This window comes from Chrysemys picta, chromosome 3 (assembly GCF_011386835.1).
Source record: "Chrysemys picta bellii isolate R12L10 chromosome 3, ASM1138683v2, whole genome shotgun sequence".
NCBI classification, from domain to species: domain Eukaryota; kingdom Metazoa; phylum Chordata; order Testudines; family Emydidae; genus Chrysemys; species Chrysemys picta.
In genome coordinates, this window is record NC_088793.1 from 105,018,307 (window position 1) to 105,031,588 (window position 13,282).

At 47.9% G+C, this 13,282-nt stretch overlaps 1 protein-coding gene and 1 long non-coding RNA gene across 3 annotated transcripts in view; one reads left to right on the top strand and one right to left on the bottom strand.

Moving 5' to 3' along the window:
• The window catches only part of IL20RA (interleukin 20 receptor subunit alpha), a 38,210-nt gene extending 37,635 nt beyond the window's left edge, over window positions 1-575 (bottom strand). Inside the window, exon 1 of one of the 2 annotated variants that reach the window (XM_024113097.3) lies at window positions 344-575. In XM_024113097.3, the coding sequence (XP_023968865.2) occupies window positions 344-428 (85 nt within the window). In that variant the 5' untranslated portion in view covers window positions 429-575. The remainder of the gene's footprint in view (window positions 1-343) is intronic. The other variant, XM_042848194.2, reaches the window with a different exon arrangement.
• Window positions 576-676: 101 nt separating this feature from the next.
• Window positions 677-13,282, top strand: part of LOC135982371 (uncharacterized) — a 95,001-nt gene continuing 82,395 nt past the window's right edge. The window contains exon 1 of the long non-coding RNA XR_010599702.1: window positions 677-818. This is a non-coding gene — a long non-coding RNA (uncharacterized LOC135982371). The remainder of the gene's footprint in view (window positions 819-13,282) is intronic.

The following is a 13,282-nucleotide window of genomic DNA, read 5'->3' on the forward strand; positions in this document are numbered from 1 at the left end:
TGTCCCGTTTGGCTCAAGTGCTCCCCATGAGCAAAGCTACTCAGACCCCCAAGCGTTTGCAGGATCAAACCCTTGGATCTGGGGATTTCCAATAAGCCACGCATCTAATAATAAATATAATAATATGGGCTGTCTCACGGGGCCACTAATTAGATGGATCTGGAGAGCCACTCCACTAAAACGTGCTTAGCTGCAGTTGGATCCCACGGGACAAAACCCTCCAAACGCGTAAACCTAGAAGGAGCAAGTTCAAGTCCCGCCGGAAAGAGGGGGCGACGCGCACACCCTGCAGGTGCCTAGGGAACGGGGCAGAAAGCTGAGGGAAAGAGTGGCTCCAGCCTACCTGGCGCCCCCGGAGAAGGCAGGAACAGCTGCAGCATGAGAAGCCAGGTGGCTCCCGCCCGCCTCCAGGACCTGGGGGCGCACATGGGGCGGGCGGGAAGGGCTCACATCTCCCGACTCCGCGGGGGGCTTCTGTCCGCCTCAGCAGCGAGCGCAGGCTGCAGCTCCCCCGGCAACAGTTGGGTCCCTCCCGCTCCGGCCGCGCTGCTGCCGGGTGCAGGTGGCGAGGAATAAACACTCGGCGGCAGGGGCGGAGCCGCAGCTCAGTGCTCCGCGGGCCGGGCCGGGCGAGGCGCTGTGAGCCAGCCTCCTGCTCCCTACCCCGCGCAGAGCTGGAGAAGGGCAGGCAAGGAAGGGCCGGACAACCCCTATCAGGCCGCGGGAGAGACTAGCGCAGGGAGGCAGCCAGCAGCTGGGAGGGGGTGCAACCGCGTGCAGCCCGCAGAGACGGTGGAATTTGGACCTGAATGATGCTGGTAAGGTGGGGCTGCTTGATAAAGTGCAATGCTGGAGTTGTTTCATAAAGCGCAATTCAGGACCCCATGGGGCTGTTGAGTAAATTGCATCAGAGGCCTGGTGAGGCTTTTTTAATAGGGGGTCTCACAATAATCGGTGGTGCTGTTTAATAAGATGAAACAAGATACACTTTAATGATACACAAAACAGCTATTTTAAAAGAATTTTAGTAAGGTCGTAAAATCAAGCACTAACCCTGTGCAACTTCAGTTCAGTCCCGTATGCATATCCATTATCATAGCCTATATTTATACATTATAGACTTATCCATTACAATAGCCTATATTTATACAGCCATCGTCTTTTTTTTTTTTTTTTTTTTTGCCACAGGCAACCTTAATTCTGGCCTTTCCTCACTTTTGAGTATTTGACTTTGCAACCTTACAACGTTTATAGTGGGGGTGCTCAGAGACATTGAACCAAACTGTAAACTCTTTAGATAATGGAATCCATTTCAAGACAGGGGGTGTGGTAGCACCCCTAGTTCCACCACCTATGCAACCTAAATAATGTTCTCTTAACATAGTTTTGTGTGGGTGTAATTTCCTAGTTTTTTTTAAAAGCAATTTGAAAAAACAAAAATTCCATCATATAGCACCATATTGACCCTCCACATGGATCATCAGAAGGGTTGGATGCATTAGATCCACTGCACAGACTACTGCTACTTGAGCTAATGGAGTAACTGAAGGCACTGTGTTGTCATCCTCTATTGGTACCAGCATTAGAGGGGGACGGGACACGTTGCCAGTGGGTTTTGTCGATATTTGCTGACCGAGAGGAGTGGTGAGAGCCAGGAATGTTGGTTCTATTCCAGGTTCTGGAGAGAAGTGTGCTCTAGTGGGCACAGACTCTTTTGCCCATTCCCTCTAACCTGTCCCTGTCTCAGTCTTGCCTCTTCCCCATCCCTTGCTATTCATTCCAGGCACATTTTCCGCACTTAGCCGGTCCTAGTCTCCACTCCTTAGGTTTTTCATCACAGTCCCAGTCTCCTTTCTTGGCAAATGCTAGATTCCCCATCCCAGTCTCCCTCCACTTCCAGTCCCAGTTTCCTGGCCCAGTCATACCCAGTTCTCCAGTGCCAGTGTGATATCCAATCTATAGAACCTTGCAAATCCGCGGGTATCCGCTTTATAGCTGCGGATATCTGGAACCAGGTCAGGGAGAGCCACACTGGCAGCTGTGGCGAGCCTGGGTCCCTCTACCTGCCTGCGGTGCGTGGGAGGGTGGTGGCTGAAAGCAGTCCCCGGCCATGTCCCTGCCCCCAAGCTCCCTGCCAGCTGAGGGCAGGTGGAGGGTCCATGACTCTGTGCGGGTTCCCCACAACTCCCTGCGTGGCTCTCCCCGACCGGGCTCTGGCAGGGGAAGCCTCAGCCCAGCCATGGTAAGTAGAGCCCTGCAAATCCATGGATATCTGCAGCTATCCGCATCCGCGGATGTGGATATCCACAGACCATTTTTGCGGATCAGCTGCGGATACACATTTTTGTATCCGCGCAGGGCTCTACCAATCTACCTCTTTCCCCAAACGGAACCTCCAGTTGCTCTCCCACTACATTCCCCATGGGCTCTCAATCCCAATCTCTCTCCTTAAACTCCCTGTTGAATCTGATTCTTTCACTGCTGGTATCTTCTTCAAGTCTCCTTGCCCAGCCAGTCCCAGACTCCCACCCCAACTCCCAGTCTCAGTTCCTTCTCCTCCACCCCCAGGCACATTTTCCTCACTTAGCCGGTCACCCCCAGGCTTTTACATGTCTCAATCTGTATTTCTCCCCCTTACAAATCTGGTTCTTGTCTTCTTTGCATTTAAATCAGGCAGCTTCTTCCTCCACAATTTCTGGGCCCAATTTCTGTGTGTGGGGCGATGTCACTGAAAGCATGGGAGACATGCTTCCTGCTCACAATTCAGGTTCCTGGACCTGGAGTGGGCTTGGCTCACAGCAGCCCAGAGCTGCAATTGCAGGGAAAATCCCGCTGAGCCCCAGGCTGGAGCATGGCCAGAGTGGACGGAGTCTTCAGGAATTTAGTTGTTAAAATCTAAGAAGTCTTTAATGAGCACATGCAAACTGAAGTTTTTCAAGGCTTAGAACTTGGCCAGATTTGAGCAGATTTTCATGTAATAACCTCATGACCCCCTGAGGGGTCCCAACTCCCAGTTTGAGAACCCCTGAGCTAAAGCTAGTCAAAAGATTGCTAGAATTTTTTAAAAAATGGCTAAAATAACATATTTTCCCCTGGCTTTGTTTTTGGAAATGCCTGAGCCATTTTGGCTAAAATCCAAAAAAAGTTCAGTCTCAGGCAGACATCCAGCAAGGAAAATTTCTGCCCAAATAGTTAATATTTGACTAAGTTGTAAAGAATTGAAAACAGAATCTTTTAATTGGAAGTGTCAGGCAACTTTAATAATAGGCTGTGCTACTTATAATAAGGTTAATCTGGAACTTGCCTTAGACACAAGTGACACAAGCACACACGCTGGGGTCTCACACTTTTTAAGGGCCAAACTCTGTAATCTTTCCTCATGCAGAAAGTTTGGACTGTGAAGAAACTCACTGCCATTTGAGAATCCCCCATCCAGGAGTCTGCATCTTGGTGCCCCTACAAATCACACAGCTGGTCATGTGGGTGAATGCAAAATAAATAGTCTCCTGTCTGCTCTGGGTGTTCTTACTATGGCTAGGTCTACACTACCCGCCTGAATCGGCGGGTAGAAATCGACCTCTTGGGGACGCGACAATCGATCCCCAAATCGGCGCTCTTACTCCACCAGCGGAGGTGGGAGTAAGCGCCGCCGACAGAAAGCCGCAGAAGTCGATTTTGCCACCGTCCTCACAGCGGGGTAAGTCAGCTGCGATACGTCGAATTCAGCTACGCTATTCACGTAGCTGAATTTGCGTATCTTAAATCGACTCCCCCCTGTAGTGTAGATGTACCCTAAGTGTCCCTTCTCAAAGGCTGAAAATTCCACTGCTGTAAAATTACTTATCTGACTGCACAGCCCCAAATGAGAGGACAATTGTGATGAAAACACCCATAAAAAGCAATTTCATTTGTGAATTTTCTTTCATTTATTCTCTCCTTTCTATATAGTGTGGTACATATGCACACAATCAAATGGAGATCTGTCAAACTTCGTGCACTCTGACTACCGGTTTAGCATAAGAACATAGGAGCTGCCCTACCAGAACAGAAAAATGGTCTCTGCTTCTGACAACGGTCAATGCCAGATGCCTTAGAGCCAGGACGAGGAACCTTTTTTTCTATCAGGGGCCACTGATGCACAGAAAAAATCAGTTACGGACCACACACCAACCCGCGGGCGGGGGGGGGGGGGGAGCGGGGGCGCAGAGCTCGGGGCTTTCCCTAGGCTCTGGGGTGGGGCCAGAAATGAGGAGTTGAGGGTGTGGGAAGGGGCTCTGGGCTGGGGCAGGGGGTTGGGGTATGGCAGGGGGTGAGGGCTGTGGCCGGGGTATGAGCTCTGGGCTGGGGATGAGGGTTTTGGGGTGCAGGGGGGGCTCCGGGCTGGGGCCAAGGGGTTTGGAGTGTGGGAGGGGACTCAGGGCTGGGACAGGTGGTTAGGATGCAGGTGGGGGTGCGGTGTCTGGGAGGGAGTTAGCGTGCGGGAGGGGGTCTGACCTGGGGCAGGGTGTTTGGGGTGTGGGCTCTTCCCGGGCGGCACTTACCTCAGGCAGCTCCCAGTCAGTTGCTCAGCGGAGCTAAGGTAGGCTGCCTACCTGCCCTGGCTCCATGTTGCTCCCAGAAGCGGCCAACATATCCAGCCCCTGGCCAGGGGGCTTTGCACGGTGCATGCTGCCTGCGCCCGCAGGCACTGCCTCCATAGCTCCCATCGGCTGGGAACCGCGGCCAATGGGAGCTGCGGAGCTGGCGCTGGGGGTGGGGGAAGCATGTGGAGCTTCCCTGACCACCCCTGCTCCTACGGGCTGCAGGGACATGCCGGTCACTTCCAGAAGTTGTGCAGAGCCGACCAGACTTTTAATGGCCTGGTAACCCCAGCTTCCCCCTGCAGTGGGGTGAGTTGGCGCTCTCGCTACAGGCCGGATGAAATGAAGCAGCGAGCCGAATCTGGCCCGCGGGCCGTAGGTTGCCCACCCCTGCCTTCGAGAAAAACACAATCTTCCCTATTAGACGTGCCCCTTGAGACATTATACGTTTTGCAATTACTCCCAGGAGGCAGAAGAAATTAAGATAGATTTTTAGAACATTAAAGCGGGTTTCCCTATTGCATTTGACATTCCTTTCATTTTTCTTCCGTTATGTTGGCTGCTGTTTTATATGGAGGATAGGTCCATCAGTGGCTATTAGCCAAGAGGGTCAGGGATCAATTATGGGGTCTAAATTAGCTGTTACCACTCAAGAGACAGAGATTAGAGTCATTGTGGATAGTTCTCTGAAAACATCCACTCAATGTGCAATGGCAGTCAAAAAAGCTACCAGAATGTTGGGAACCATTAAGAAAGGGATAGATAATAAGACAGAAAATATCATATTGCCTCTATATAAATCCATTGTATGCCCACATCTTGAATACTGTGGGTAGATGTGGTCGCCCCATCTCAAAAACCCTGAAAAGGTCCAGAAAAGGACAACAAAAATGATTAGGGATATGGAACCGCTTCCATATGAGGAGAGATTAACAAGATGAGGACTTTTCATCTTGGAAAAGAGACGACTAAGGGGAATATGATAGAGATCTATAAAATCATGACTGATGTGGAGAAAGTAAATAAGGAAGTGTTATTTACTACTTCTCATAACACAAGAACTAGGGGTCACCAAGTTAAACTAATAGGCAGCAGGTTTAAAACAAACAAAAGGAAGTATTTCTTCACACAACACACAGTCAAAGTGTGGAACTCGCATCCGAAGAAGTGGGCTGTAGTCCACGAAAGCTTATGCTCTAATAAATTTGTTAGTCTCTAAGGTGCCACAAGTACTCCTGTTCTTCTTATTTAGAGGATGTTGTGAAGGCCAAAACTATAACAGGGTTAAAAAAAAAAACTAGATAAATTCATGGAGGATAGTCCATCAGCGGCTATTAGCCAGGATGGGCAGGGATGGTGTCCATAGCCTCTGATTGCCAGAAACTGGGAGTAGATGACACGGGATGGATCACTTGATGATTGCCTGTTCTGTTCATTCCCTCTGAAGCACCTGACATTGGCCACTGTTAGAAGACAGGATACTGGACTAGATGGACCATTGGTCTGACTCAGTATGCCCATTCTTATGTTATGTTTGAGCTCTTTTTTTTCTCTCCAAGTAATCTCTTCCTCCTTCCTAGTCCTTATCACGGAATCAAGTGCCGATGCCACTCAGAATGGCTGTAATGCAAATTTTGAAATCCAGGAACTTAATAGTAGCAACATTAAAAAAAGCACTAAGGGAAACTCTTATAGGTAATTTGAACTGCAGTGGAAGTCAAATGGAATCCAGACTAGAGAGGATTTAGCCAGCAAGAGGAGTTGATATCTGGCTAATCTTATATAAAAGAACTGCCTAGGCAGCAGTGCTTTTTTTCTTTTCAATCTTCCTCCTCCCCTTCATTCACTGGGAAGCTCCTGCCACTAACCAACAACCCCTCACCACAAGGGGTTCATTTTCTTCCTACTTAAGAAAAACATCAACTATTTTATACCTGTACTTCCAGCCCTAGCACTTTGGCTGGGAAAGGGATGCCATGGATAAATGAAGCCACTTGAGTGATTGCATTGATCCTAGGATGTGTGGACAGCTTTGACTGCATCCATGCACCATGGAAAAAATATTGCAGTGCTGTCACTTTTAAGTGTATTAGAATTGAAGAAGCACAATGGCTTGCATCCCAGAAACAGACAGCAGTGCTCTGAACAGCAGTCAGGTGAGTGTTGATCAAGAATCCCAATGGCTAGGGTCCTACCAAATTCACAGTCCATTTTGGTCAATTTCATGGTCATAGGGTTTTAAAATTCGTAAATGTCATGATTTTAGCTACTTTAATCTGAAATTTCATGGTGTTGTAATTGTAGGGGTCCTGGCGTTTGGGGAAGTGGGGTCACAGGGCTATTGTAGGGGGAGGTTGTGGTACTGCTACCCTTACTTCTGCGCTGCTGCTGGCCAGGCGCTGCCTTCAGAGCTGGACGCCCGGCCAACAGCCGTTGCTCTCTGGCCACCCAGCTCTGAAGATAGTGCAGAAGTAAGGGTGGCAATACCATGACCCCCTTAAAATAACCCTGTGACCCCCCCTGCAACTCCCTTTTGGGTGAGGACCCCCAATTTGAGAAATACTGGTCTCCCCGGTGAAATCTATGTAGCATAGGGTAAAAGCACACAAAAGACCAGATTTCACAGTCCGTGATGCCTTTTTCGTGGCTGTGAATTTGGTAGGATGCTACCAATGGCTTAGCGGAGGAGAGGGGAGAGTAGTGAGTCATTGCAGCAGTTGCCTTGCAGAGGTGGAGAGAAGCCCAGAAAACCAAAATCCATTGAGATGAAGCCCTCAACACATAGAACTGTTGTCTTTGGAAAAAGATGAGGCATTTATATATAAACAGAAACAACATCTACAGTCATGCTAGTTGGCATATTAACTAAGAGGGATGCCTAGCCCCTCTAGACACCTCCCCTCCCCCATCACCAATATTTCCCAATGTGGCGTAGTCTGATGTCTGAATAGCTTTCTCTGAATTGTCCAGCCTTAGCTGGGCATCTAACAGGATGGACCAGTATAGACTTGATGAATCATCTCTCTATGCCATTATAGTCCCATGATAAGCACTTTATTTCTCAAATCACTCTGTGCTGACTGTCACATTATTCCTGCTGAGTTAGACGCTCCTTTGCTTCCTCACCAGATTGTGATAAAAAATTGTTTTATTTTGATCGCAAGGAAATGCAGTCAAGTTGAAAGGTTGTGCGGTTATGCTATGTTAAATTTAAATTGCTTAGTAATTCAGTTTTATTTTGTGTATCTTGATAGTATAATATAGTATAATATAATACAATATTGTATTCATAATCTGTTTTTTTTTCCCTTCTGGAGTGGCTGTTGTATATGTCTCAGTGCAAGAAGTGAGTCCAGGTTGTTTAGCTTATTTATCTATCTATATTGGAATAAAATCACCTTCATCAATGCTGTATCTGACTACCTATCAAATACACCTCTACCTCGATATAAAGCTGTCCTCGGGAGCCAAAAAAACTTACCGCATTATAGGTGAAACTGCGTTATATTGAACTTGCTTTGATCCGCCGGAGTGCGGAGCCCTGCCCTCTCGGAGCACTGCATTACCGCGTTTTATCCGAATTCGTGTTATAGAGAGTCGCGTTATATCTAGGTAGAGGTGTAATTAAAAGTAACAATAACAATTATTTGTTTAAAAAAAGCTCACTAACTCTCCTTTTAACACTTGGAGGGAAAAATTGTATAGGTAGTTGATAGGTATTTAAAAGGGGCGAGGTTGACTGTGTGTGTGTGAATGTGAGGAGAACAGTTGAGGGAAAACTAAGCTGAGGAAAAGGGTTTTGCATTTGGTTCTGAATGTCTAGAGCAGGGGTCTCAAACATGCGGCCTGCGGGGTTATTTTCTGCGGCCTGCGAGCTCCTCGCGGCTCCCCCCCGCCCTCCCCCAGCGTTTGCCTAGAGTGGCTCCGGCCCAACGCGCACCGGGGTTCCCCCTTCCCGGTCAATTGGAGCTGTTGGGGGCAATGCCTGAAGCAACAGCCACACCGCCCCCCCCCGCTCCCCTCCTTCCCCAGGTTCCGTCGGCTTCCCGGAGTGGCGCCTCCTTCCCCAGGTGCGCGTCGGGCCGCAGCCCGCCCCCCCGAACCCCTCCTGCAGCCGAACTCCCTGCCCTGAGCCTCCTGCTGCACCCTGCACCCCTCCTGCACCCCAACCCCCTGCTGCACCATGCACCCCGATCCCCTGCCCTGAACCCCCACCGCACCCCGCACCCCTCCTGCACCCCTACCCCCTGCCCTGAGCCCCCTGCTGCACCCTGCACCCTGACTCCCTGCCGCACCCCTCACCCCTCCTGCACCCCACACCCCAACTCCCTGCCCTGAGCCCCTGGCACACCCCACACCCCTCCTGCCCCCCCTGGGGGCAGGGAGGGGGCGGAGTTGGGGTGGGGATTTCAGGGAAGGGGTTGGAATGGGGGCAGGGAAGGGATGGGAAAAGGTGGGGCAGGGGCGGGGTCTCATGGAAAGAGTGGAGTGGGGGCAGGGCCGAGGGTGGCGGGGTGGAGGTGTCAGTAAATGCGACCCTTGGACCAATGTACTAGTCCTCATGTGGCCCTCGTGGTCATTTGAGTTTGAGACCCCTGGTCTAGAGGTATGTGATCAGTCTCATGTCTTGTGGGTCTGAGTTCCATAGTCAGGGTCCAGTGCCCATTAAAGTTCAGTCTCCAGCACTCACAGGCCTCCCCTATTGGCCAGCAGTTTCATTGTTCTAGTGAAATGTAGCTGTTGAAGGAGGTCATAGTCGTAGAGGGCGAGCTGGTCCATTGAGTAGCTTGAGCTGATCCCGTGGAGGGCTTTGAATGTTTGAACAGAGACCTCGGATTAGGCTCTGTATTAAAGAAGGAGGCAATGTAGAGAGAGGAACACCAGGGTAATGTGTTCACAGGCACTCCTCTTACTAAGTAGATGGACTGCTGTGTTTTATTCTAGTTGGAAGTGTGCAGCTTCATTCTTAGGTATAATGAATCACAGTAACTAAGCCTGGAGGAGGCGGTCACAAAAGCGTGGAGTGCTGTGACTAAATCAGCGCTGGTTAGGATGAGGGCTTAGCTTTCAGGCCAGCTGCAAGTGGCCATTCTCAGCAGCTACAGCTATTTGGGAACCGGATACACTAAGGAGTCCAAAAGGACATTGACGCTGCAAACGGACTTTACATTCCCTGGGCAATTGTCTTCAGTAGTGGAGGATGTTTCAGAGGTGGTGAGTTCTCTGAAATGTCCCCCTTTTCCTACCAGCCTCACCCCATTCTGCCTGGGTTCAGCCTGAGCCAGCTGCTTGTCATCCAGATGCTGACCTGTCCTTGGCATTGGGAAAGCTGGGAGAGAGTGGTACATAGCTGTGTTAAGAGAGATGTCGAGTTGGGGATAATCTGTGGGTTGCTGGCATATAAGGCCATATTTTCTAACCAGCTCCTCACCATGGTTTCACACAGACGTTGAATGAGATGGAGCACAGGAATGAACCTTGCTGGACATGGCAGAGAGCCTTGTTGGATTTGTAGCAGAATAACGGCTCATCATGGCTTTCTGGGTACAGTCTGAGAGGAAGGACTTGAGCCATTTCAGGACAGGAGTATTTGGTGATCAGTGGTATCAAATGCCATAGAGAGGTCCAGCAAGCTGTAGAAATGATGTAGCTCCCTTGCCTATGGATAGTAGAAAGTCCTCCAACACAACTTGCTGTAGGCTGCACTCTGGCTGAGAGGGATCCAGGCTGACAAGTGGCTGGTGGCTGACAAGTGATGCTGGAGGTTTTTTGAATTGGGGGAATGCCAGAGAGATAATCTTAACGAGTTTCTTCCCCTTGACTCGTCTCCCACAGGTTTTACTCTTGCGAGGGAGTTAATTATACAAATCCCCATTTTAAACTAGTTTGGAGTTTGGGGAAACGGGAGTTGGAATAAAATGGAGATGATCCCAAGCTGCAGAAAGTTGGTTATGAGCTGGAAGTCTAAATCCTGCCAATATTTGGGGTGGGTGTGTTGGTTTGGCTCATCCGTAAAGTAAAATACACGTATAATTATTAGAGCAGCAGAAGAAATGGAAGGTCTGGCCATCCCCACGTTTTTAAATATTAAGGAGCTCAGCTAAATTTTTAATTACATTGGGAGACAGATTCATCAGCGACTGTGCAGTCACAAATAGAACAGTAATTTCCTATAACCTCCCCAGCTATGATTTGATACATTAGTTTTGTAATAAGGGTGAGACACATAGGAGTAGTACTAAAAGATTAATCTTTATTTCCCGGCCCTAGTCACCTGACGTGGCCACGGCTGCAAAAGATTATGGTTAAAACTTTCAAAAGCGCCTAAGTGTCTTAGGACCCTAAATCCCATTTTCAGAAGTGACTTAGGCCCCTATGTCCCATTGACTTTCAGTGAGTCTTAGGATCCTATGTCATTTTTTAAAATGAGGCGTAGTTGCATATGAAAATTTAACCCTATACCTCTGTGACATAACTGGTCAGTATCCACTGTGTCCAGTGTTACAATTGTCATTCAAACTGAGAGATGAAATGTTTAAAACTTCTGGGCTGGGAAAAAATCTTTATTTTTGGAAGATGGCTTAAAATAATAAATATTTACAAATAAATCTATTACAACCTAGCATCCTCACCAGGTTTTTCATGTCATGTTAAGAACAGGTGCATAGGGGCTTATAGCTTGAGCAGTTATTTATTAATAAATTCATTTTGGGCACTACCGCGCCGTCAAGAATAACAACCACAACAAAATGGAATTGTTTTAATAATTGTGGGGACAATATAAGCACCATAAAACAGACTTCTTTAAATACTGTACTTTCAGATGACATTTTTATTTACTAACAAAAGAAAAGATTGACTCAGGCCGCAAGAACCAATATTATCTCCAGAGATTTGAATGAAAGATTACAGGGAACATAGAATTGTTGGATGACTAACCGGGGTACTTTATGGCATAATACAGGCCCTACCGGACACAAATCGTAACCATTTGGTTATATATTTATTTGTACTTTGGGTTAAATGAATATAATGATAAAACTTGTGATGGACAAAGAAATGCTGAAAAATATTTTCACTGTTATGACTTCCTAAAGCTGGCAGGGATATCGGTGGAATGTGTGTAGGCTTAGTATACAGGAGAAACATAGTTGCTGGTAAGTCTGTAGGAATGAGGGGTGTAATTCTGGTCTCATTTAAGTCAATGGCAAAATGCCCACTTACTTCAGTTGAGTCAGGATTTCACCCGAGGTGTTTTAATTCTGCCTACCTGTTTTTGGAAATCCCTCCCTGAACTAAAAATTGACACTTTGACCTACCTGCAATCATAGAATCATAAAAATGTAGGGCTAGAAGGGATCTCAAGAGGTCATCTGGTCCAGTCACCTGAGCTGAGACAGGACCAAATAAATCTAGACCATCCAACCTGTTCTTAAAACCTCCACAACCTCCCTTCGAAACCTATTCTAGATCTTGACTACCCTTACAGTTAGAAAGTTTTCCTAATATCTTACCCAGTGGTTCTCAAACTGTGGGTCAGGACCCCAAAGTGGGTCGGGATCCCATTTTAATGGGGTTGTCAGGGCTGGCTTAGGCTTGCTGGGGCCCGGGGCTGAAGCACGAGCCCCACCACCCAGGGCCAAAGCCCAAGGGCTTCAGCCCTTGGCGGCGGGGCTCATGTTACAGGCCCCCTTGCTTGGGGCTGAAATCTTTGGGCTTCAGCTTTGGCCCCCCTGCCTGGAGCGGTGGGACTCAGGCTTTGGCCCCCCAACCTGGGGCAGTGGGGCTTGGGCGGACTCAGGCTTTGGTCCCCCCTCTTGGGGTTGTGTAGAAATGTTTGTTGTCAGAAGGGGGTCGTGGTGCAATGAAGTTTGAGAACCTCTGAATTTTTTCTAACCTAAATCTGCCTTGCTGCAGATTTAGCCATCACTTCTTGTCCTACCTTCAGTGGACATGGAGATCAATTGATCACCGTCCTCTTTATAACAGTCCTTAACATATTTGAAGGCTGTTATCAGGTCCCCCCTCAGTCTTCTTTTCTCGAGACTAAATGTAATATTAAATGTAAAATATATATACACACACACATATCTTGGAGATGATGCAAGAGGACTTAACAGATATGTGACAGAAGAACCTACTGAAGTATTGTGGGCCAGATTCCTTTCTCATTTACAAGTAATTCTACTGACTTCTGTAGCCTCACTCCAGATTTATTAAGCAACAAAGAGCTGAGATCATAACCTGGCCAATAACTGTAGTTGCTGCTGTTAAAAAATGATTTACACTAAATTGGCTGAATAACTCTCCTGTTCTCTCAAGGGAGTGGTTACAAATATGAAGGGGTTATTCATAGACAGGAAGAAATTAAATCACAGTTTAGGATAATTATACTAGATCATTTTGCAGTAGCTCCCAGCCCTAGATTTGTTGCCTAATGTTCCATTCTTGCTGTTGTGTTTGTAAGATGTATCTATCAAGTACTCTTTTGCCTTCATCAAACAGATGTGGGAAAGTTTTTTCAGTCTTTCCCGATAACATGCAATTGGTACTGGTGGATGAAGAAGTGAAAGATTAATTTTCTGTCTGTTCACAAAGGGCTACACTGGATCTTTAACTAAAGGGGTGTACAGAGCCAGACTCCCATAGCCTGCTCCCCAGTGAGTCTGTTCTGCAGGTAGGTGTTAAGAAGTGTGTGACTT